Source organism: Hemitrygon akajei, chromosome 8 (genome assembly GCF_048418815.1).
Source record: "Hemitrygon akajei chromosome 8, sHemAka1.3, whole genome shotgun sequence".
In the NCBI taxonomy this organism is placed as follows: Eukaryota; Metazoa; Chordata; class Chondrichthyes; order Myliobatiformes; family Dasyatidae; genus Hemitrygon; species Hemitrygon akajei.
The window spans coordinates 47,425,117-47,451,087 of NC_133131.1; the positions used below are offsets into that span (position 1 = coordinate 47,425,117).

Genomic DNA, 25,971 nt, shown 5'->3' on the forward strand with positions numbered 1-25,971 from the left:
TCCAAAGGAAGAAAATAGACTCTAAATATGAACATCAATGAAATTCCCAAACGTTTCTTTACTACTGCTGCTCTCTACAACCAAAGCAATCTCAGAGAGTAGTTAAGAGTAGTGATCAGATGAGTAATTTGAACAGCATCATGTGACAGAGGGTGAACATCATGGCGTTGAGCGCAAAAGCCCATGATCGATTCCATTGCTTCTCTCCAACTGAGGCGTTGATCAAGGTTAAAGTCGACGAGGGTGAGAGCGGAGAACTGGCGGGTGATTAGCGCCATCTGCCTGTGTCTGATTGGTCTTCCTCTCCCTATCGCTAGGTGCTATCAGAGGGAAGTGCAGAGTTCCATTCTGCAAGGTTTGATCGGCACAGCTGTGGTCTCAGTTTAGGGGACTTTGAGGCGCATGGTGCATATGCTTCTGGATTCTCATGACTTTTTTTGCTGTTCTTGAGCAGTTTGATCGGAGTGATCTATATGGACGAGGGTGCTTCAGCAAAGAATGACTCTGCATGCAGCCTGCAGTGGGCTAGCAACACAGTGCTGAACAGAACTAAATGGAAAGCTACTGGACTCCTGGCTTGACGTTGATATTCTGTGTTTCTCATTTGCTTTTTGCCATTTGCGCAGTTTGTTCTTTTTTCTGTGCGGTGAATATTTGATGTTTTATGTTCTATTTTTTCTCAAACGGGTTGCATGATGTTACCTTGTTTCATGGTTGTCTGAAGGAGGACAAATCTCAGAGTTGTATTTTGTATACATACTTTTAAGCTTTGAATCTTGGAATGTGACATAAAGTGCATTATGGTGCATTGTTTGTTATTTAATGTTGCTTATTAACTAATTTCAAAGCAACAAAATTTGATCAGTGTAATACAAATGCCTGTAGTATCCTTTGTTATTGTATAGTATACTCACACAAAAAATTGAATTTTTATTTGTGTAAATAAAGTAGTAGATACACAGCATTCTATAATATTTTGCAGGTATGCTTAATGAAAATGTTTGCTAAGTCAGTAAGGAAAAGGTGAATTTGTGTTGAAACTACCAATAAAAAAGGCTTTGAAGAGATATTTAAGAAGATATTGAAGATGTATAGTTAAAGGAGATTAGGTATTGAGTTCCAAATAAAATGAAAGTAGTCTGGTGACAAAAAGGAATGAGACAGGAGACTGGGGAGGGCCTTATGATAAAAAGGATTGTACTAAATCAGAATCAGATGATAGGTCCTCTCCGACCAACGTTTCAGTCTCTGTTCTAAGATCTCCTAATATTTCTTAATGTGGCCAAGTGTCAAAGTTTGTTTAATAATACATCCGTGAAAAGTCTTGTGTAAAAGACAATTTGTAAATAAACTTTAGGCTGTGAGATTTTGTCTAGTGCACTTCTTGTCAGTGTTATTGCCAACTGATTTTATCCATAAATTGTGTTTGTGATCACTTCAATGTGGTGAGCAGCACATCTGATCTCAATCCATATTCCCATACCTGATGTTTTCTTGCTATCAAATTTCTACAGAATGATGCCATTCTTATCTAATAAATACCCATACAGACACAAACTGGAATGATGCCATTCTTATCTAATAAATACCCATACAGACACAAACTGGAGCTCAAAGCACCATTTATTGTGGAACAGTGTCAAGAGATCTAGAAGCATAGCATATTACTTTCATGCTTGACTCCTGATTTAAAGAGACCTTCTGCTGATACGGGAGATCTTCCAGGACAATAATAAAACTGCGGATTGCTCTGATGTTGTTATCCTTGTGAGTGGAGCTACTCATTCGGTAGTTGCCTCAGTGGTACCAACACTGTTCACGGTAGTAATGGACAAGTTATGGATAAAAGTGGTCCTCAAGTTAAAGGTAGTAATGGAGAAGTTATGGATAAAGTTGGTCCTCAAGCTAAGGTCTTGTTTTGGGGTAGTCTGATTTCAATGGCATAAGTGAGTACCCAATGAAAGTAGATTTGGAGTAGATACGTGTGAGTAAAATGATGTCTGACAAGTGGGAATCTCTGAAAGCTCAGGGACAACGTGTTCTGGAAAAGAGATAAAGATGAGAAGATTGGTAAACACAGATGAGAAAGAATTTAAGGCTTGATAAAGAAAAAGGAAATGTGTCAAGTATAAACAGCTGGGATCAAGGGGATCTCTTGAGGAATATAGAACATGTAGGAGAAAACTTGGGAGGGCTAAAAGAAACCATGAAATATCCTTAGCAGGTAAGATTGAGGAGAATATGAAGACAATCTACTAATATAAGGCATTAAGACATGGGAGCAGAATATCAGGCTTTTCAGCCCATACAGTCTGCTCCGCCATTCCATCATGGCTGATTTATTGTTCCTCTCAACACCATTCTCCTGCCTTCTCCCCATAACCTTTGACACCCTTACTAATCTAGAACCTATCAACCTCTGCTTTAAATATACCCAGTGACTTGGCCTCCACAGCTGTCTGTGGCAATAAATTCCACGGATCCACCACCACCTAGCTTAAGAAATTCCTCCTCATCTCTGATCTAAAGAGATATCCTTCTATTCTGAGTCTGTGTGCTCTCACTGTAGGCTCCCCCACTATAGTAAAGATCTCTCCACATCCATGCTATCTAGGCTTTTCAATACTCAATAAGTTTCACTAAGATCCCCCTTCACTCTTCTAAACTCCAGAGAGTGCAAGCCCAAAGCCAGTAAACACTCCTTATATGTTAACTCTTTCATTCCTGGGATCGTTCTTGTGAATCTTCTCCTTGAACGCCAGTACGTCTTTTCAATAAGGTGCCCAAAACTGCTCACAATATTCCAGGTGTAGTCTGACCAATGCTTTATAATATCTCAGCACTTACATTCTAAGCCTATTGAAACCAACACCAATATTGCATTTGCCTTCCTTACCACAAACTTGCAAATTAACCTTTAGGGAATCATACTACAGGACTCCCAAGACACTTTGCACCTTTGATTTCTAAATTTTCTCCCCGTTTAGAAAATATTCAATGCCTTTATTCCTTCTACCGAAGTGTATGACTATATACTTCATGACACTATTCCATCTGCCACTTCTTTGCCCATTCCTATCCATCTGAGTCCTATTGTAGACTCCCTGATTCCTCACTACTACCTGCCACTCCACCTATCTTTGTAATATCTGCAAATTTGGCCACCATGACCTGAATTTTATTAGCCAAATTGTTGACATACAAAGTGAAAAGAAGCAGTCACAACACCAACCCCTGCTGAAGACCGCTAGTCACCAGCAGCCAATCGGAAAAGGCCTCCTTTACTTCCATTCTTTGCCTCCTGCCAGTTAGCCAATATTCTGTCCATGTTAGTGTCTCTACCGTAATGGACTCTTGTTAAGCAGCCTCAGGTGTGGCATCTTGCCAAAGGCCTTTCGAAAATCCAAGTAAACAACATCCACTTGCTCAATACTTTGTCTATCCTGTCTGTTATTTCCTCATGGAATTCCAGCATATTTGTCAGGCAAGATTTCCCCTTACGGAAACCATTCTGATTCCTGACCGTTTTATTGTATGTTCTCATGTACTTCGTAACCTCACACAGGCACTGGTATCTTCCAAACACTGAAGTCGGCCTAACTGGCCTATAATTCTCTGTCATTTGCCTCCCTCTCTTCTTAAAGAGTGGAATGGTGTTTTCAATTTTCTAGTCCTCCAGAACCATTTTAGAATTTCATGATTCTTGAAGGATTACTACTGATGCCTCCACAATATCTTTAGCTACCTCTTTCAGAACATTGTATGTAGTCCATTCAGTCCAGGTGCATAATCTGCCTTCAGATCTTTCAGCTTCCCAAGCATCTTCTCCATAACAATAGCAACTAAATTGACTCACTTCTAGCCTATGACACTCTCGAATTTCAGGCATATTGCTGGTGCCTTCTACATGAAGTCTGACGTAAAATACCTATTGGGTTCATCAGCCATTTCTTTGTCCTCCATTTCTCCCTCTCCAGCATCATTTTCCAGGGTCTGGTATCCATTCTCACCTCTCTCTTACTTGTTTCCTTATATCTAAAAAAAACATTTGGTATCCTCTTTTATATTACTGGCTAGCTTTCCTTCATATTCCATCTTTTCTCTCATTATTTTTAGTTGCCTTCTGTCGATCTTATGTCCCGTCTTTCTTAGGATTTGATTTCACTTTTTACCAGAAGGGCCACCCCATCCCCTCTGCCTACCTGGCTGTCCTTTTGATACAATGTGTATCCTTGGATGTTAAGCACCCAACTATGATCTTTTAGTCACGACTCAGCGATGCCCACAATTTTATACCTGCCGGTTTCTAACTGTACTACAAGATCATCTACCTTATTAAATATGTTGCTTTCATTCAAATATAATGCCTTGTTCTGTATTCATCACCCTTTCCAATTTTGTCCCCAAGTTACCAGAAGTTAACTTCTAAACTTTTTGTCTTTCTATTTATTTTAGAAACTTTTGTAACCTCTTCTGCACTCTCCTTTTCTTTTACTTTATCCTCATTTTTCCAAACTGTTGAACTGCTGAACCTACTATTTAGTTTAAAGCCACATTTCAACTCATCTCTCTGATTGCCATTATACCCTGTCAATTGCCTCTCCTTCCCCACGGTTTCACTACACACTGCATCTATTTGTATACTATCTGCCCCATCCTCTGCTTTATCACTTTGGTTCCCATCCCCCTGTTAATTTAGTTTAAACCCTCCCCCACAGCTCTAGCAAACCTGCCTGCAAGGATATCGTCCCACCTTGAGTTCAGGTATAACCCATCCTTTTGGTACAGGACATACCTTCCCCAGAAGGGGTCACAATGATCTAGATATCTGAAATCCTGCCCCCCGCACCAAATCTTCAGCCATGGATTCATCTGCCAAATCATCCTATTCTCACCCTTACAGGCGAGAGCAAGTGCATCTAGAAATATAGCAAGGGCAAGACGGTAGCTAGGGAAAGAGAGGGCTAGAGACCAAAGTTGTAGTCCAGGTATGATGATGTGGGTGAGCTTCTAAATGAATATGTTCCATCTGTATTGGAGAAGGACTTGGAACACAGTGAGTTCAGCAACAGGTATGTGGATAATCTGGAGCAGACCAGGATCAAAAAGCAGGACATGTCAGATGTCAATGGACACAAAAGGGATGATCAGGCCTGATGAGCTCTGTTGTACACTTAATGTTTTAGTAATGTTTGAATAATCTTGTGTATATATTGGTTGATTAAGAATTTTTGTTCATTTAAATAATTCATTATGGATTACATGCATAAATACAGGAGTTGCATACATTATCACACGACATTGCAATACGTGCACTCCTTGCTTAAAATAAACCCGAAGTTAGACCCACATTTCGGACTCCCATGTCTTCCTTTGAATTAGTTTGATGCTTTGAACTTACAAAACATTACAAGATCTATTTGAGATTGCCAGAGAGAAGATAGCTAAGGGACCCGACAGAGATTTTTACAGCTTCATTAACCAATGGTCAAATGTCATAAGACTAATATATTAATTTATATATTTATATATAAATATATATTTTTATATTAATTTATAAATATATATATATACATAAAGCTATTGATGTTCTTTATTTAAGAAGGATAGCAGGGGTGAACTAAGTAACTACAGGGCTATAAATTATGTCAGTGGTCAGGGTAGGATTTGCGTACAATTGGAAAGACAGGAGCTGATCAAGAACAGTTAACGTAGCTTTGTGCAAAGGAAATATTGCCTCTTTTTGAAGAGATAATTCTGAAGATTTTTTTTAAGGCAGGGCTTTAGACGTTGGAAAGGCATTTGATGAGGTCCCGCATGGTAAGCAGATTAGAAGTTTAAAGCACACAGGATCTAACACAAACTGGCTAATTGCATCCAAATTTGGCTCGGTGGTAGGGGAAGGATGTTTTTCAGATCACAAGTCTGTGACCACTGGTCCACCACACACATCAGTGCTAGGACCTTGGTTGTCTGTCATATATAATAATTGATAAATAATAATATGATATATAATAATTTAAGGTCTTTGAAGCTGTGGATGTTGGAGGAATCATTAATAAGTTTGCAGCCAACATGAAAGTTGGTGGTGTGAATACTGAGGAAGTTTGTCTACTGCAACAGTAAGATATCGATCAGATGGAAAGGTGGGTGAAGCACCGGCATTTGGAATTTAATCTGGATAAGAGTGAGGAGATACATTTTGGGAAGTTAGGTAAGGGTAGAACATAGACACTGAATGTTAAAGTGAAGGAATATTAATGAACAGGTGGACTTTGGAGTTAAGGTCCAAAGTTCCCTGGAAGTAATAGGTGGTGAGGAAAGCAAATGGCATGTTTGTTTTCATAGGTTGGGACAGTATGCTGCAACTTGATGTTGACCGCACTTCTGCCCACCATACTATACGAAAGACACAGTATAGGTGGCAACACTGTCACCTAGATTGGACCCCTTTAATTGGATTAGATATTAATGGTGGCATGAGAGTGGTGTGAGAGAGAATTAGGTGTGTGGATTGTGTAACTGTGTGCATGTATTGGTGTTTACACGTGTATGTGTGCCTGAGTCTAAATTACTTGTGACTCTGCTCCATTGAAGCTAGCTGGTGGTGTAGTGGCATCTGCACTGAATTTCAAGGCGAGTGGTTCTGGGTTTGAATTTGGCCTCCTCCATGGACGCTTTTCATCCGTGCTGAGTTGAGTGTCGAGCTAGCGATTTGGCCTCATAAAAAAACAGATGAATGCTAAAGAAATGGCAAGGTTGCCACTCGATGCATCACAAGGAGTGGAAAGGAACAGCTGCCTCATTGAGTAAAAACTTTCAGAACAAGCAACTTGAGTAACGCCTCAGTCACTCCCAGTGTACAACATTCTTTCTTGCAGTGCATTTCTTGCTGGAAATCAATGCTTTGTTCCTCTCTGCAAATCAGGGTGCTTTTCCTCCTCTCCTGCAGCCACTTTCTCCTTCGGGGAAGTCAATTTGTTGTTGTTTGCCATCATGAGCAGTGTGACATTGAGGGCTGGGCAGTGAAGAGATGAAAATGAATTTAATCAAAACTGTGAAGGTCACGTTTTTGAGACACAAAAAGAATGCAGATGCAGGAATCTAGAGCAACACACGAAGTTCTGGAGGAATTCAGTGGGTCAGGGAGCATCAATGGAAGGAAACAAACATTTGGGTTGAGGTTTCATCTGGACGGGCATTTATATTTTTAGTGCTTTAAAACGTAAAAACTGTTTTACTGCTGCACTCTTGTTATTGACCATTTTTATTATTTTGTTTTGAGGGAGACCTAATTTGGTACTATCCATAAATGCAAGTGTTTGAGCTATGAAAAAGGTGCAACTGAGTTTCAAGGCAAAGCTTACTGTCAAACCAACTATAACTTCCAAATTTATCTCGCTTGCTCCCTCAATTTAATACTATTATTATGCTGTGCAGTGGCTTTTAAATTTCAAACAATACTGTGGATTGAACATACAACTTGCACATTTATTATTGTCAGAATTCTTTGAGTTTCTGATTATTTATTGTATAGTGGCACTTCATGGATTCCAGTGTTGCTACGTGAGATTAGGACTGATAAAAGTATCAATGACACAGAAGAAAGGCACTGCATTAGCAAATCTTCATAGCTCCATCAGTTTTTAAAATTTCATCACAAGTCCCAGTTGTTTCCTCCTTGTGTTATAATTCAATAGGAGGGGAGCAAACCGGTCGTTTGCAAAACACTTAAACAATCCTAAATCATATAAAGCAGCTTGCAATTTTGTCTTTAGATCAGATGCTCAGTTACTAAGTGGAAACTTCAAAATTCTGACAGTCTTCCACCATTTATTTTTTCTGTCTCATAGAAGAGAACGTGAGAAATGGCTGCTGGTGTGGGACATTCGGCCGCTTGTATGGGCATTAATATTGACGGATTTGAATTGGAATTGGTTTGTATCATTGTCACATGTATCAAGGTACAGTGAGAAACTTATCTTGCATACTGCTCATACAGTGCATTGAGGTAGTACAAAATAAAACAGTAACAGAATGCATCATAAAGTGTAACAGTTACAGAGAAAGTGAAGTGCAGACAGACAATAATGTGCAAGATCATAGCGAAGTAGACTGTGAGGTCAAAGAGTGTCTTATCGAACTACGGAACAATTTCATAGCAAGATAGAGGCTGTCTTTGAACTGGTGCTTTCAGGCTTTTATACCTTCTGGCTGAGGGGAGAGGAAAAAAGACAGAATGCCTGGGGTGGATGGGGTCTTTAATAATGTTGGCTGCTTTACCAAAGCATCAAGGAATAAAGATAAAATCCATAGAGATGAGTCTGGCTCCCATGATGTGCTGAGCTGCACTTTCAACTCTCTGCAGTTTCTTGTGATCACGGGCAGAGCAGCTGCCACTCTCTCTGTACAGTAACCGTGGACTTCCTCGACTTCATTCTCTCTTCCTTGGTTCAGTCCTTTCCCACCTACATCCACAACACTTCTCGTGCTCTCAATCTCCTCATCAACTTTCAATTCCGTGGATCTGACCACCTCATATTCACCACAGATGTCTAGTCCCTATACACTTCTATTCCCCCATCAAGAAGGCTTTAAAGCTCTCCATTTCTTTCTCAATAAAAGAACCAACCAATTCCCCTGCACCATCACCCTCCTCCATGTGGCTGAACTGGTTCTCACCCTCAACTATTTCTCCTCGGTTCCTGCCACTTTCTCCAGACTCAAGGGGTAGCCACGAGCACTCGTGTGGGGTCCAGCTATGCTTGCCTTTTCATTGGCTACGTAGAACAGTCCACGTTCCAGCCTTCCCTGGTAATGTTCTGCAACTCTTCCTCTGCTACACCGTCAACTGCACTCGTGCTGCTTCATGCAGCCGTACTGAGCTCATCAATTTTATCAACTTTGCCTCCAACTTCCACTCTGTCCTTAAATTCAGAGTCCATTTCTGGCACCTCCCTTCCCTTTCTTGATCTGTATGTATCCATCTCTGGAGACACATAGTCTATCAATATCTTTTATGAACCTACTGATTTCCAATGGTATCTTGACTATAGCTCTTCTCACCTACCTCCTGTAAAAATGCTATTCTCTTTTCTCAGTATCTCTGTCTCGCCATATATGTTCCTGGAATTTGGTTGTCCTTTCCAGGACATGCCCTCCTTCTTTAAAGAATTGGGTTTTGCTTCCTTCACCATTGATGCTGCCGTCACCAGCACACCTCCTCCTTTTCCCAGACATCTGAGCTCATCCCATCTTCACACCATTTTTACAGTGATAGAGTTCTCCTTATCCTTATCTACCACCCATGAGCCTCTGCATCCAACACATGATCCTCTGCAACTTCCGCCATCTACCACCAAACACATCTTTACTTCCCACCCCTCTGCTTCCAGTGATTACCTCGTCCATTCGTCCCTCCCCAGTAATCTCCCTCCCGGCACTTATCCCTGAAAGCAGCCAAAGGTCTACAGCTGCCCATTTACCTCCTCCCTCACCTCTGTTCACGGCCCCAAACAGTGCTTTTCGGTATGGCCACACTTCACTTGTGAACCTGCTGGGGTAATCTATTATATCTGGAGCTCCTGGTGGCCTCCTCTACATTGGTGAGACACAACATAAACTGGAGGACCACTTCGTCAAGCATCTCCACTCCATCCGCCAAAAGCAGAATTTCTCAGTGGCTAAATACTTTAATTCCCATTCCTATTCCGACACGTTGGTCCATGGCCTCCCCTTGTGCCACAATGAGGTACTCTCAAGGTGGAGGAGTAACAGTTTATATTCCATCTGGGTAGCCTCCAAACTGAAGGCATGAATATCGATTTCTCCTTGAGGTAAAAAAAAATTCCACTCCCTCTCCTCTTCTATTCCCCCCTCTGGCCTCTTACCTCTTCTCATCCATCCATCACCTCCCCTGGTGCCCATCCTTCTGCCCTGTCACCCATGGTCCACTTTCCTCTCTTATCAGATTCCTTCCTCTCCAGCCCTTTACCTTTCCCACCCACTTGGCGTTGCCTATCACCTTCTAGCCTTTTGTCCTTCTCCTTCTCCCATCTTTTTATTCTGGCTTCTTCCCCCTTTCTTTCTGGTCCTGTAGAAGGGACTTGATCCAAGACGTCAACTGTTTGTTCATTTCCCTGGATGCTGCCCGACCTTCTGAGTTTTTCCAGCACTTTGAGTGTGTTGCTTTGCATTCACAGCATGTGATTTTCTCGCATTTATTCTGCACATTGTATTTGTACTATCTCTACGTATCTTTGTGTGGATTGATTTGTCAGACTGGTATGCAACTAAGATTACTGTATTGCGCATGTGTCAATAGTAAGCCAATTACCCATTATAATAATTTTGGAATTGTTTAATTTGTAAATCCATGCTTTTTTTTTCAGTCTCATTTATTTACAAAGAGTTCAGTTACCATTTCATTATTAATAGATTCTGGCATTTTCTCCATGATGTTGGGCTGACCGATCGTGAGTTAACTACCTTCTCCTTCTCTAAACTATGGGGTACACTGAAATTCTTCCAATTTGTGGGAGCTACTCTAGAATAGAAGGAGCTTTGGATCATGATAAGCAGTGCATTCACTACATCCATCAGCACCTCCTTAGAACAGTACAGCACAGTAAGGCCCTTTGGCCCATCATGTTGCTTCGACCTCTTAACCAACTTTGAGATCAATCCTTCCTTCAACATGGCCCTTCATTTTTTGTTCATCTAAGCGTCTCCTAAATACTCCTAACCTATCTGCTTTTACCACCACCCTGGCAATGAGTCCCATGACATCACCCCTATTCTTTCCTCCAATTCATCATAAAATTATGCACTCTCATATTAGCCATTTCCACCTTGGCAAAAAGGTCCTGAATGTCCACTCTTATCATCCTGTACACCTCCTTGTGATGAGGACCTTCAAGTCTTAGTGATAAATCAGCTTTAAATTTGATTAACCTCTTGCATACATTTTTTTTTATAAACTAACGTTCTTCAGCTTCTATAGTCTTACTGTTCCCAACTATTTCTTCTTCCAGGAAAACAGACACAAAAAGATTTAATTCCTCTGTCATTCAATTATTCCTAGTATAATTTCTCTTGTCTCAAGCTGAAAGGAACTCGCATTAATCTTTGTATTTTACACTCACTTTTCTGGAACGGTGCGAAGTTAAGATGGCGCTAAACAGCGACTCTTTTGCTTGCATCTTCGGAAACAGCTCTATTTCCATCTTTAATATCTTTATTTTTCCCTTTCAGTGTTCTTTTGAAGACACTGAGCTGGAGTTACACACTAACTTCAGTTCTTTGCGGGAATGGGACCCGCTCTCGGGGTTTCAGGACCAGCCGTTGTTCAGCACGCCAAGGGTTTGGCCTGAGTCCGGCTCAGATTTGGAAGCCAAAGATCTCGGGGCTCTAGAAACGGGCAGATCAAGGGTTGGTGTCACGGCAAGAGACCTGTGTGTCATCGGGGGAGTCAGAAAATCTACTGCTGTGTGCCCAAAGACCTGGGATCTTGTTGTTTGTTATGTCTCCCCACTCGCTGGGAAAATGGAGACAACTCCTTTTCCCTTATTAGGGAGAGAGCGAGCCTGCGGTATGTCGAATGCTGGGTGAAACGCAAAGTCTTTGGGGTAACTGCAAGTCTGTGTCTTTGCTGTTGCTTTGCTCACGTTTGAGTGCTCGGTGGTGGGTGCTGATGCTTTTTCTGAGCTGGTGGGGGGAAGGGGCATTATTGTTCGCTATTGCTTATGTGTAGGAAGGAGGGGAGCTGGGGGGGGGGTCTTTGGGGTTCTTATGTTTAACTGTCATTCATTCTTTGGGGCACTCCTCTGTTTCCATGGATGTTTATTGTATACATTTCTCTGACATTAAATTAGACCTTTGAACCTTTGAACATTTGAACCTTATACATTTTTTAATGCTTTATGTTAGATCTCATATCCAACTTTAGCCCTTCTGTGGCAAATTTAGAAATTTTCCTAATGCTCTTTTTGGCAGCTTTTTCCTGTGATCTCAATCACAACTATTATGCAATCACTAAGAAGGCACACCAGCATCTTTGCTGTCTTGTAAGATTAAGGAGGTTCAGTATGTCACTGACACCCTTTAATAAACATCCACAGCTGTACTGTTTAACGTATGCTAACTGGTAGCACCATGGTCTGCTGCAGCAATCTGAATACACACAAACATAAGGCACTGCAGAGAGTAGGAAACTTTGCCAAATACATCACAGTCACATTCCTCCCCACCATTGGTGACACCTACATGAGGAGCACTCAGGAAAGTGACATCCATTATCAAAAGTCCCACCACGTGGACCATGTCATCTTATCACAACTAGACAGGAGGCACAGAAGCCTTAAGTCCCACAACACCAGCTTCAAGAACAGCCATTGAACCTTTAACCATTCTGTTATTGAACCAACCTGCACAACCCTAATCACTATAGTTTAGCAACACCATATGCCACTTGATACTGCAATGAACTCTGTCTTATTTGTACTAATTGTGTTGTATCTTGTATGCATCATTCATGTTGAATTGTTGTTTTTATTGTGGATGCTGCTTATCTGATGCTATATGCCTGTGGTATTGCTGCCAGGAAGTTGTTTTTTCATTGTACCTGTGCATACATGTACTCGCGCATGTGACAATAAGCTTTAATCTAATATTACGTTTCTTGGTAGCCATGGCTGGATCTGGTTTCCAGTTCATTTTTGGTGGCTTATTTAAACTTTGTTCATCGTATTCATACTTTTTTCACTGCAGCCTCCCAATTTAGCACAGTCAACTCATGTCCCATATTTACATAGTTTGCTTTGCTTGGATTTACGGCTTTGACTTTGAACTAAATAGAATTATTTATCTTCGTAAAAAAATTCTATCATATTTTCATTGGTCTTCCCATAAAAGGCTCTTAACTACAGAGTTATTAATTAGCTCTTTATCACTGCATAATACAAGATTTCAACTAAACTGTGCTCAAGTTGGTCCATTAACACATTGATCTAGAAAACCATATTCTTCAGAGACTATGGATATTAAGAACTAATTTAAATTTCTACAGCATAGGAGACCAACCAATACCCATACTCCCAGCAGTGCCAATTCTAATCCCGACAGGTTATGTGGTCATTCACAGTAGGCAGCTGACGAAGCTTTACAATGCTTACCTATGCCTCCTCTTTTTTCTGTAACCTGAATCAGACCTGTATAAGATGAGAAGTGAGTAAGTGTAGGGGTTTGTTCGAAGTAGCCTCTACCACAATACACTACGATTTGGCCAAAAAAAACCATTCTCAAATGAAAGGTTCCATGTATCAAGGTTACTTAAACATGAGATAAAGACATTGTTTTTGAAAAAAATTGATGAAAATACAACATTTATTAATTATTATAGGTTCCCCTTCCCATTTTAGAAGTCATAAATACCACAATGTATAATCCAGAAAAAGAAGACCATTTTCCTTTCTAAGAACATTTTATAGGACCATGTGGGAAAACCCATCTCATAGACTGTCAATTGAATATCAGTCAGCCACTGGACAGCTTCAAAGTCCCAGTTTTAATGTTTTGAATAAAGAATCACTGACCTAGAATGTCTCTCTCCACAGATGCTTTCTGATCAGTTCAATTTTTCTAAACATTTTTGTTTTCATACATAATTTTTGGTGTGATTTGCTGAAATTCTTTTGCAACAATTAAGTCAGGTGCAGAATAGATTCCCCAATATGTTTGTACATCCCTAGTTTTCTTGTAACCTTGTTTAAATTTCAGTTCCACAAGATATTCAAGTTTCAATGGAGCAAAGCTTAATCAGGTTAAGGAAAAGTGAAATCAAGGCATAGTGTAACTAAAATGGTACACAAAATGTTAGTTTTTTAATATTTGCTTTAGATGGAGAAGTTGTACAAATGTATTTTCTAATGAGGTGCTATTGTAAAGCAAGTTATTTCCCCTCAACCTCACTGGATTCTCTGGGAAATGATCACTTATCATACTGATGAATATTGTAACAAAATATACTATAATGTAGCTTCAATATATTTTCCACATAGAATATAGAGCTTAATATTCACCAGTTTATCTGCATAATTTTCTGCCCTCCCCTATGTCCATGTGAAGCAAGTAGCATTCCTCAAACCTCTGTCTGACCAGAAATTTTGACTTTCATCATTGTTGTCGTGGGTTAGTTCAGCATAAGGAGCTAAATGGCTCTTGCTTTCTGCATGTTCATCTTTATCATTATCCACATCTTGGTAAGATCACCACGTGTTATAAAGAACCCGGACAAAGAATTCATGGACTTATGCACAACAGCAAATGAGAGTTCATGTCTAAGTGGCTAAGCACAGCAGAAACACCAGCTTTAATTCACTGATGATATGACTATTGTTGGCAGAACTTTAGACGTTGATGAGGAGGCACGCAAGAGTGAGATAGACCGGCTGGTTGAGTGTTGTCTCAACAACAAACTTGCACTCAATATCAGCAAGGCCTAGGAATTGATTCTGGACTTCTGGAAGTGGAAGTCAGGAGAGCATGCACCAGAACTCATTGAGGTCAGCAGTGGAAAGGATATCAACACCTCAAAGAATTTATCCTGGACCCAACATATTGATACATCATTAAGAAGGCTCGTCAGCAGTTCATAGATTATTAGGAGTCTGAAGAGATTTGGTACATCACCAAAGACTCAAGCAAATTTCTACTGATGTAAAGGTGGAGAGAATTCTAATTGATTACGTTACTGCTTGGTACGGGGAGTCCAATGCAAAGGATTGAAAAAAGCTGCATCGAGTTATAGACTCCGCTAGTCCCATCATGGTCATTGGTCTCCGCACCAATGAGGACACTTGAGGCGATGCCTCAAGAAGGCGACATCCATCATTGAGGACTCTCACCATCCAGGTCATGCCTCTTCTCATTCCAACCAACAAGGAGAAGGTACAGGAGCCTGAAGCCCCATACTCAGCATTTTAGGAACAGCTTCTTCTGCTGCAGCATCAGATCCCTGAACAGTCCATGAACACTACCACAGCTATTTTGCTCTTTTTTGCGGTATTTACTTTTCAAATGGTTCTCATTGAAACTTTCAGTACAGTTTTTATGTCTCGCACTTCACTGCTGCTGCAAGCAACAGATTTCACAATGTATGTTAGTAATTATAAAACTGATCCTGATTTTGATTCAAACAGGTCCGAAAGGTTGTGCGATGCCACATATTATGTAGCAATGCAAACTGCTATGCACAAGAAGCCCTGATAGTGAGCTTCCACAATAACTATAAACAACACATAAAAAGTTATTTTTTAACATATTAAATGCAGCTGTTCAGAGGTGGCTCAAACTCCGAAACAGCCTTAACCAAAGGGCTAAGGTCTGCTAGGGCATCAGCTAAGTCCTAAACCTACATGGGCCACTGCTGGAAATCCGAGGCTTCTTTAATTTTTCACTATTACTGACCACCCACCCACGCACTCCCCCAGCCAATGTCATCTTGCCCCATTTACCTGTTAGAACCCAAGGCCTCATTATATCTTTATATCACCCAATATTATCCTGAACCAGTCCTCTGACATAACCTTCCTGAACTTGCCCACTTCGGGCTTTTAGTGAGTGAGTCATTGGTCAATAAAACTTTCTAAGGAAGTTCATATTAATGCGATTTCTATTGTTTAACACAAGAGATTCTGCCGATGCTGGAAATTTAGAGCATCACGCACAAAATGCTGGAAGAACTCAGCAGGTCAGGCAACATCTATGAAAATGAATCAACCATCGATGCTTTAGGCCAAGGCATTTCAGCAGGACTGAAAAGGAATGGAGAAGAAGCCTGAATAAAAAGGTGGGGGAGGAGAACGATGACAAGCTAGAAGGTGATAGGTGAAGCCAGATGACTGGGAAAGGTACAGGGCTGGAAAAGATGGAATCTGATAGGAGAGGAGAGTGGACCGTGAGAAAAAGAGGAGGAGATAATAGGCTGCTGAGGAGAAGAGGTAAGGAGTTAGAGTAGGGAAGAGAAGAAGATGGAAGGTGGAGGGGAAAAGAAAAAAAGAGAAAAAAACATCACCAAAAAGAGAAATTGATATTCATGCCATCAGGTTGGAGGGTACCTAGGGGAATATGAGGTGTTGCTCCTCCACCCTGAGGGTGACCTCATCGTGGCAGAAGAGATCATCGTGTGGGAACGGGAAAGGGACAAGAATCAAAATGGTTGACCACTGAGAAGTTCCGCTTTTGGTGAACAGAGTGGAGGTGCTTGACAAAGCAGACCCCCCAATCTGCAACGGGCCTCACCAATGTAGGGGAGGCCGCAGCAGGAGCACCAGGTACAACAGACGACCCCAACAGGTTTGCAGGTGAAGTGCTGCCTCACCTGGAAGGACTCATCTGAATGGAGATGAGTGAAAAGGTGAATGGGCAGGTGTCATGTTTCTCTTGATTGCAGGGATATGTGCCAGGAGGCAGATTAGTGAGGGGGGATGAATGAACAAAAGAGTCATGGAGGAAATGATCCATGCGGAAAGCAGAGAATGGGGGTGAGGTAAAGATGTGTTTGGCGATAGGCTCCCATTGAAGAGGTTCGAAGTTGTGGAGTATAACATGTTGGACACAGAGGCTCATGGGGTGTTAGGTGAGGACAAAAAGAACTCTACCGTGTTATGGCGTCACGAAGATGGGGTAAGCGCGGATGACCAGGAAGTGGAGAAGCTGTGAGTGAGGGCAGCGTCAATGTTGCAGGAAGGAAAACACTGGTCTTTGAAGAAGGAGGACACCTCTGATGTCCTGGAAAGGAGAGCCTTATCCTGGTAACTTTCAGGCTAGTGTGCATTCTTCCTTGCCCAATCTTAATCAACAACCACGCTCAGCCTTTATAATCTGTCACAAACACAGATCACAGAGACGGCACTGGCATTCCTATCTTAATGCCTCACTACACTACAAAATGTTTCTTTGCTTTTACCCCATTCTGATCTCCATCCACACTTCCTCCTATTCCACCACCACTTAAACACTCTCCTAACAATTATTCCTGACAACTCCGCTTTTGGGCTCTGACTTTTCCCTGGAGTATTCACTTGCCAACCAGCAGCCAAACCTGATGATCATTTTGGCCTTAGACAAGAAAGGGCTTAAAAATTCCATCCTATGTGGTTTAAACCATAACTGAGCTTGAGGCTCAGTTGGAAATTGGCAAGTACGATGTTGTAGGAATAACAGAGACATGGCTGCAAGAGGACCAGGGCTGGGAAATAAGTATTCAAGGGTATACGTCCTATCGAAAGGACAGACAGGTGGGCAGAGGGGTTGGGGTGGCTCAGTTGGTAAGAAATGAAATTCAGTCCCTTGCGAGGGGTGACATAGAATCAGGAGATGTAGTCAGTATGGATAGAACTGAGAAACTGTAAGGGCAAAAAGACCCTAATGGGAGTTATCTATAGGCCCCCAAACAGTAGCCTAGATATAGGGTGCAAATTGAATCAAGAGTTAAAATTGACATGTCACAAAGGTAATGCTACAGTTGTAATGGGGGATTTCAACATGCAGGTAGACTGGGAAAATTAGGTCGGTACTGGACCCTGAGAAAGGGAGTTTGTGGAGTGCCTCCGAGATGGATTCTTAGAGCAGCTTGTACTACAGCCTACCAGGGAGAAGGCAATTCTGGATTTAGTGTTGTGTAATGAACCGGATTTGATAAGGGAACTCGAGGTAAAGGAGATATTAGGAGGTAGTGACCATAATATGATAAGTTTTAATCTACAATTTGAGAGGGAGAAGGGAAAATCGGAAGTGTCAGTATTACAGTTGAACAAAGGGGACTATGGAGCCATGAGGGAGGAACTGGCCAAAGTTGACTGGAAGGATACCCTAGCAGGGATGACAGTGGAACAACAATGGCAGGTATTTCTGGGAATAATACAGAAGATATTATTCCAAAGAGGAAGAAAGATTCTAAGGGGAGTAGGGGGTGATTGTGGCTGACAAGGGAAGTCAAGGACAGTATAAAAATAAAAGAGAAGAAGTATAACATAGCAAAGATGAACAGGAAGCCAGAGGATTGGGAAACTTTTAAAGAACAACAGAAGATTACTAAAAAGGCAATATGGGGAGAAAAGATGAGGTACAAAAGTAAGCTAGCCAAGAATATAAAGGAGGATAGTAAATGCTTCTTTAGGTATGTGAAAAGGAAAAAAATTAATTAAGACCAAAGTCGGGCCTTTGAAGACAGAAACAGGTGAATTTATTATGGGGAACAAGGAAATGGCAGACAAGTTGAACAGGTACTTTGGATGTGTCTTCACTAGGGAAGACACAAACAATCTCCCAGATGTAATAGTGGCCAGATGACCTAGGGTAACGAAGGAACTGAAGGAAATTCACATTAGGCAGAAAATGGTGTTGGGTAGACTGATGGGACTGAAGGCTGATAAATTCCCAGGGCCTGATGGTCTGCATCCCAGGGTACTTAAGGAGGTGGTTCTGGAAATCGTGGACGCATTGGTAATCATTTCACAATGTTCTATAGATTCAGGATCAGTTCCTGTGGATTGGAGGATAGCTAATGTTATCCCACTTTTTAAGAAAGGAGGGAGAGAGAAAACAGGGAATTATAGACCATTTAGCCTGACATCAGTGGTGGGGAAGATGCTGCAGTCAATTATAAAAGATGAAATAGCAGCACATTTGGATAGCAGTAACAGGATCAGTCTGAGTCAGCATGGATTTACAAAGGGGAAATCATGCTTGACTAATCTTCTGGAATGTTTTGAGGATGTAACTATGAAAATGGACAAGGGAGAGCCAGTGGATGAAGTGTACCTGGACTTCCAGAAAGCCTTTGATAAGGTCCCACATAGGAGATTAGTGGACAAAATTAGAGCACATGGTATTGGGGGTAGGGTACTGACATGGATAGAAAATTGGTTGGCAGACAGGAAACAAAGAGTAGGGATTAACGGGTCCTTTCAGAATGGCAGGCAGTGACTAGTGGGGTACCACAAGGCTCGGTGCTGGGACTGCAGCTATTTACAATATACATTAATGATTTACAAACCCTATTTCCAGAAAAGTTGGGATATTTTCCAAAATGCAATAAAAACAAAAATCTGTGATATGTTAATTCACGTGAACCTTTATTTAACTGACAAAAGTACAAAGAAAAGATTTTCAATAGTTTTACTGACCAACTTAATTGTATTTTGTAAATATACACAAATTTAGAATTTGATGGCGCAACACACTCAACAAAAGTTGGGACAGAGGTCCCAACTAAGATTGAAAAGAGGTCTTTCTGCAGTTGTACAGGGCCCTGGTGAGACCACACCTGGAGTATTGTGTGCAGTTTTGGTCTCCAAATTTGAGGAAGGTGTCACGGTCCGGTCTGCGGACTCCAGACTCCGGGTTTCCTGGTGTCCCTTGTCTTATTTGGGCTTAATCGTAGGCACCTGATTCTCGTCTTGCAGCCGGGAATATAAGTGGCCCTGGGTTTGAGGCTGGTTGCTGATTTGTTGTCAGTATTCTGTCCTTGTCTCCTTGGGGTTCGTCTTGTCAGTATCATTTCCTTGCCTCTGTGTGGGTTTGTCCTGTCGGTATCCTGTCCTCGCCTCCATGGGTAAGTCAGGCCATCATTGCCATTACCCTGAGGCTGGACTGTTCGCTACCTTCCCTCTGAAGCCCGGCCCTGCAACCTGCGCCTGGAGCCCCGCCCTGCCCTGTCTCTGCCTGGAGTCCCACCCCGCCTCACCTCCTCCTGGAGTCCCACCCCGCCTCCTCCTGGAGCCCCGCCCCGCCTCCTCCTGGAGCCCCGCCCCGCCCCGCCTCGCCTCTGCCTGGAGCCCCGCCCCACCCCGCCTCGCCTCTACCTGGAGCCCCGCCCCACCCCGCCTCGCCTCTGCCTGGAGCCCCGCCCTGTTTGGAACTGTCTGTCTGTGTTGTCCACGCCTTCGCTAGGTAGGTCGGACTATTTTGCCGCTATCTGGCGTTGGAACTGTCTCGTCCTGTTCAGCGTTCTGTGTAATGAGTCCCGGCCCTATGTCCTGTATCCAAGGAGGTGTCCCGGCTCGGTGTTCCATGTTCCTGTCTCTCCCTTGACCCAGGCTGTGTTCTGTGTTCCTGTTGTCTCTTGACCAGGGCTCTGTGTTCTTGTCTTGTCGATGTGCCTTGCCCAGCCCAGGAGTACCTTGCCCAGCCACCACGGTGCTGGGATTCCCTCGTCCTATGCTGGGGGGTTCCCTTGTCCTGTCCAGGAGTCTCACGTCCAGTCCTGACCCACTCCTCGTCCTGTAGCCATGTCTTGTCCTCACCTGGTTCTGGAGTCCGAGCCCGAGTCAAGACCAGGTTCTGGGTCCTTGTCCAGTCTCTGGCTCGGAGTCCAAGTCCAGACTCCTAGTTCCCAGTTTCAACAGACAATAGGTGTAGAAGTAGACCATTCGGCCCTTCGAGCCTGCACCGCCATTTTGAGATCATGGCTGATCAACTACTATCAATACCTGGTTCCTGCCTTGTCCCCATATCCCTTGATTCCCCTATCCATAGGATACCTATCTAGCTCCTTCTTGAAAGCATCCAGAGAATTGGCCTCTACTACCTTCCGAGGCAGTGCATTCCAGACCCCCACAACTCTCTGGGAGAAGAAGTTTTTCCTTAACTCTGTCCTAAATGACCTACCCCTTATTCTCAAACCATGCCCTCTGGTACTGGACTCTCCCAGCATCTGGAACATATTTCCTGCTTCTATCTTGTCCAATCCCTTAATAATATATGTTTCAATCAGATCCCCTCTCAATCTCCTTAATTCTAACGTGTACAAGCCCAGTCTCTCTAACCTCTCTGCGTAAGACAGTCCAGACATCCCAGGAATTAACCTCATGAATCTACGCTGCACTTCCTCTACAGCCAGGATGTCCTTCCTTAACCCTGGAGACTATCCTGTGGTCCAGCACCAACCTGATTCTCCCAGTTCACCTGCATGTTGAAATCCCCCATAACTGCTGTGACATTACCTTTGCCACATGCCAATATTAACTCCCTATTCAACTTGCAACCAATATCCATGCTACTGTTTGGTGGCCTGTAGACAACACCCATTTGGGTCCTTTTGCCCTTACTGTTCCTCAGTTCTATCCACACAGACTCCACTTCTCCTGACCCTATGTCCCCCCTTGCAAAGGACTGAATCTCATTCCTCACCAACAGGGCCACCCCACCCCCTCTGCCCACATTTCTGTCCCTACGATAGCACGTATACCCTTGTACATTCATTTCCCATGTCCTGGTTCCGCTATCCTCGTCAAGTCCTAGCCTAGGCCCGGAATCCTTGTCTCGTCCGGGGCCTTTGTCATGTCCAGCATCCTTTCTTCCTCACTTCCCTTGCTTCCTTCTCATGCCTAGTCCTGTTCCTGGTAGTTCAGTGTCTGTGTCTTGCTGTTGAGTCCACTCCCAACGCTCTCCTTATGACAGAAGAACATTCTTGTTACTGAGGGAGTGCAGCATAGGTTCACGAGGTTAATTCCCGGGATGGCAGGACTGTCATATGTTGAAAGATTGGAGCGACTGGGCTTGTATACACCAGAATTTAGAAGGATGAGAGGGGATCTGATTGAAACATATAAGATTATTAAGGGATTGGACACGCTAGAGGCAGGAAACATGTTCCCGATGTGGGGGGGAGTCCAGAACCAGAGGCCACAGTTTAAGAATAAGGGGTAGGCCATTTAGAACAGAGATGCGGAAAAACTTTTTCACCCAGAGAGTGGTGGATATGTGGAATGCTCTGCCCCAGAAGGCAGTGGAGGCCAAGTCTCTGGATGCATTCAAGAGAGAGTTAGATAGAGCTCTTATAGATAGGGGTCAAGGGATATGGGGGAGAGGGCAGGAACAGGGTACCGATTGTAGATGATCAGCCATGATCACAGTGAATGGCGGTGCTGGCTCGAAGGGCCGAATGGCCTACTCTTGCACCTATTGTCTATTGTCTATAAACCCTTCTGCCTAGAAATTCATCTGCACCATTTTTCCAATAACTGCATTATTTCCTAGTGCCATTTAAAAAGGTCAAAAATTATAGCTAAATTTGATAGGACATAGAACAGTAGAGCACAGCATGAGTCCTTCAACCAGTGATGTTGTACCAAGTTTTTAACCTACTCCATTATCAATCTAATCCTTCCCTCCTATATAGCCCATAACTCTCCATTTATCTTTCACCAAGAGTTCCTTAAATGTCCCTAACGTATCAGCCTCTACCACCAGCCCTGGCAGAGTGGTCCAGACACCTCCCACTCTCCATGTAAAAACCTATCTCTAACATCTCCCTCAAACTTTCATCCATTCACCTTAAGCAGGTGCCTCTTATAAGACATTGCCGCCCTGGGAAACAGGTGCTGTTGTCCACTCTCTCTATGCCTCTTATAATCTATACATCTCTATTGTCACCTCTCATCCTCCTTTGGTTCGAAGAGAAAAGCCCTAGCTCTATCGACCTTTCCTCATAAGACATGTTCTCTAATCCAGGCATCATCCTGGTAACTCTCTGCATTCAGGACCTTATTAAAATTAGCATTGTTGGCTGCCATGTAAAATTATATTGTTTAGTAATGGTGGGCACTACTATGATGCTCTAGTCCAATTTCTTGTGATTCATTTGGATAGAGAGTGTCCTCCTAGGTCAACTGAATGGGACATTGAGAGGTTGGTGGGGTGGTTGTCCTCTGTTCAACAGCGGCCATAACCAGGTGTCCTTGAAAGTAAGTTTACAGGACTACGTGCAGTCTATGAGTGGCTGCTTTATGGGGAACAGTTGTTTGTCTGCCTAATTCACTGAAGAGCTGTTGGTGGAGAAGATGGGATTTGAGAAGTACACGGCATCAATGATGTCCCTAATGAAGTAGTGAAGTGCAAAGTGTGATAAATTACATCTATCAGTAGATGCAAGCTGGAAAGTTCCGGAGGCTGGGTGACTGGGAGACCACGTCCTTGACGTTGATTGCAGCAGAATGAGCAGAATCTTGATGTTGAAAAAGCACGACCACGTATGTGAACATCTAAGTGAAAGCTTACGAGGTCAGTAATGTGGGGGCTCAAAGACATTGATTTCCTAAGAAGTTTTCATAGAGATGGCTTCATGTAGGTGATTTACTACGTCCTTATCCTTGCAGGTTTTTTGTGACAGGGTCTCTTTTGAGATTTGCTTTGCCTCTCTTTTGCATGTCAGTAATAAGTAGGAGCATTGTATAGGCAAACAGGAAATGTCTATTCTATTTTATCAAAATAGTTGAGGGTGTAAAGTAATCATCGCTGGGCATAGTAAACTTTGAGCTTGTGGGGCTTGCCACTGAACACATTCAGTGCGTGTTTGAATCAGAGCCTTCAATATTAGTAAAAGCTAATTCCCCTGTGAGTAAACAACACCTATTGTGATTGAAAATCTTCTCAACAATATATTTAAAATATTACATTATTGTTGACTGCACTTGGTGCATTTGATGTTGATGAACAGCACCTGCAAACACTAAAATATTACCTCTAATTGAGAAGTACTGGGACAAAACTGCTTTCTTCAAGCATTGCACAAATGAACTTCTGGGGTCTAGGCCACCGCACTAACCAAATCTTTTCCCTAATTGCTCCAGAACATAAAACAATAGAAAATGTCATGGCTTTGAATTGCAAATTGGTCACGTAACCAGATGACAAATATAGTTCTACCAATGCTCCAAAGAGGAAGCATAGAGCTAGGTTAAACTTGAACACATGGTTTCCTGATGTAACGTCAAAGCACAATTTGTAAATAACAATTTAAATTTACAATGAATGGCAAAAATCTCAGAGATAGACTTTTTGATTGGCAGTGATTTAACATTGACGTTAATCATGTAAAATTTGAATTAATGCCTGACAGACATTAAAATAATAGGCCATACTTGACAGCACCATGTTGATGGGCCGAATGATCTTATGTCTTTAACATTTTTGGGTGCTCAAGTCTGCCTGAAATTGGGTTCATTTACTGTGTCCAACAACTGACAGGATTCAAGGATGGAGATTCCTCTCCATGACTATCACCAGCAGGAGAATTCAGTCTGAGTACGTACTAACCCTCTACACTAACTGATTATTAACATAATGCCGAGGGAGTCAGGAAATAAAGTCATTAAACAAGTTATCATCTACTTTACAGGGATATTCTGTGTTCTGTAATACTTTATGACAGTAACATTAGTAATTGCACTCTTTCTCACACAACTAGTAATCAATGTTTACGGTCAGAGTCAGCACAGAAATTGTCCCTTTAGCCCACTGAGTCTACGCCAACTATCAGGCACCCATTTTCACCAGTGATAGCACAATCCATTTCATTCTCCACATACTCTCTCCAGATTCTATCTCTCACTGACACACTGGTGAAAATTTAGTGGCCAGTTAACCTATCAACCCAGACATCTTTGGGATGTGGAAGGAGACCGGAGCACCCAAAATCAGAAGGTGTAAACTCCACCCAGAAAGCACCAAAGGTCTGGATCGTACCCCATTGCAGGAGCTGTGAGACAGCTGCTCTGCTACCAGACATGACACTGTGCTACAACTAAGTAATTTTATACAGGGTCTTAAATATTGAGATTAGACCTGGTATAAGCTTATATTGTCAACTTTATGGAAGTTATTTTATTTTTGAAGTGCAGTATAACATTAATGCATTCACTTCAGTAAAGGTTTTATTTAACGGTCAGATGGCATTGGAGCCTCAGGAGGTGGAGATAGAGAAGGGCACAAGGGCACATACAGTGTAAGCTCTGTTGTATTTTCAGAAAATTCTTTTTGAAGTTCACAGTTGCAGAGATGCTTGTAACATTGCTCAACTTCCAAAGCCAAGGCCGGAACAAGGGAAGAATGCACAAAAGGTCAACAATTGATTGGGCTTCAGTGCATGTGACATTGCCCACCTCTCAAACACACAATAACAAATGACAAGTTGGGACCCATTAACTCATGCAGACAGACCTATATTTTGTTTTCTCTTTGACTTGCCCTTTTTCTGAAAATATTACTCAAATTAGACTTTGCTGTAAGTTAAAAGGTCTGATAATCCATTGAGTTTCAGTGAATTCAGGATGGATGGATACGGTGTCAAGTTGAAATGATGGGAGAGTCTATCCCAAGGCTCTCTGAGATCTGCACTCAACTCTGAAATTGTGCCTCCACTCGCTTCTTGATATCCTTGACACAGATATACACATACAGGTAATGAGGTAATTGAAAAAGAAAGTTTCCTGAACTAAAATACAATGATGATAATTTCTGGGACACTTGAAAACACTTTGTAAGTTCACTTGGCATTTCCCAGCATAAGTTGACTTCCATGACAAATGTGAAGAAGGCATTTGCTTGGAATGTTGCTGAAGAAATGAATCCCTGTTTTTACAATTATTGGCATGCCACACAACAGCCAGGTAGCCAAGCCATATAAAAACACCAGCTCATGAAACTTGACGGTAAAATACTTGCCTTGATCCCTGCCTTGCCCTCGTGTGCAAAGCAGAAAATATATTGTCTAGAAACAGGTTCAAAATTGAACTGCAATCAATTTCAAAATCTTTAAACAGTATGGGCTCTGTCAGTCAGATATTGTGCTGTGGCCTGTTGCTTCCTGACTGATCACCATTAGAAGTGCTACACCTAGAGGAGCCCACTACAACTACAGAAGACAGAAGCCACTCCACCTGTCTCTCTTGTGTTTCTTTCCACTCTTCTTTTTTCTCTCTTTCCGTGATGATGACGAACTTTCACAGCTATGAGGAAAAACAACACATTTAAAATATAACAATTGCTTCGGTCTGAAAACAGTCACAGTTAGCACAGGAAGAACCAGCCAGGAAAACATATTGCTGGCACTGCAATTTTAGTTGCAACAGAGAAAGGCAAATCAGCAATCTCAAGCAAGCCTTTTACCATACTTAATGTACTTTTAGC

General features: G+C 42.3%; 1 protein-coding gene across 5 annotated transcripts in view; it reads right to left on the minus strand.

Moving 5' to 3' along the window:
- The window catches only part of srrm3 (serine/arginine repetitive matrix 3), a 329,821-nt gene that overhangs the window by 69,502 nt on the left and 234,348 nt on the right, over positions 1 to 25,971 (minus strand). For 3 of the 5 annotated variants that reach the window (XM_073053802.1, XM_073053800.1, XM_073053805.1), the window contains 2 exons: positions 25,722 to 25,790; positions 13,173 to 13,208 (listed from right to left, as the gene is read on the minus strand). In XM_073053802.1, the coding sequence (XP_072909903.1) occupies positions 13,173 to 13,208; positions 25,722 to 25,790 (105 nt within the window). The remainder of the gene's footprint in view (positions 1 to 13,172; positions 13,209 to 25,721; positions 25,791 to 25,971) is intronic. The other 2 variants (XM_073053804.1, XM_073053803.1) reach the window with 1 other exon arrangement.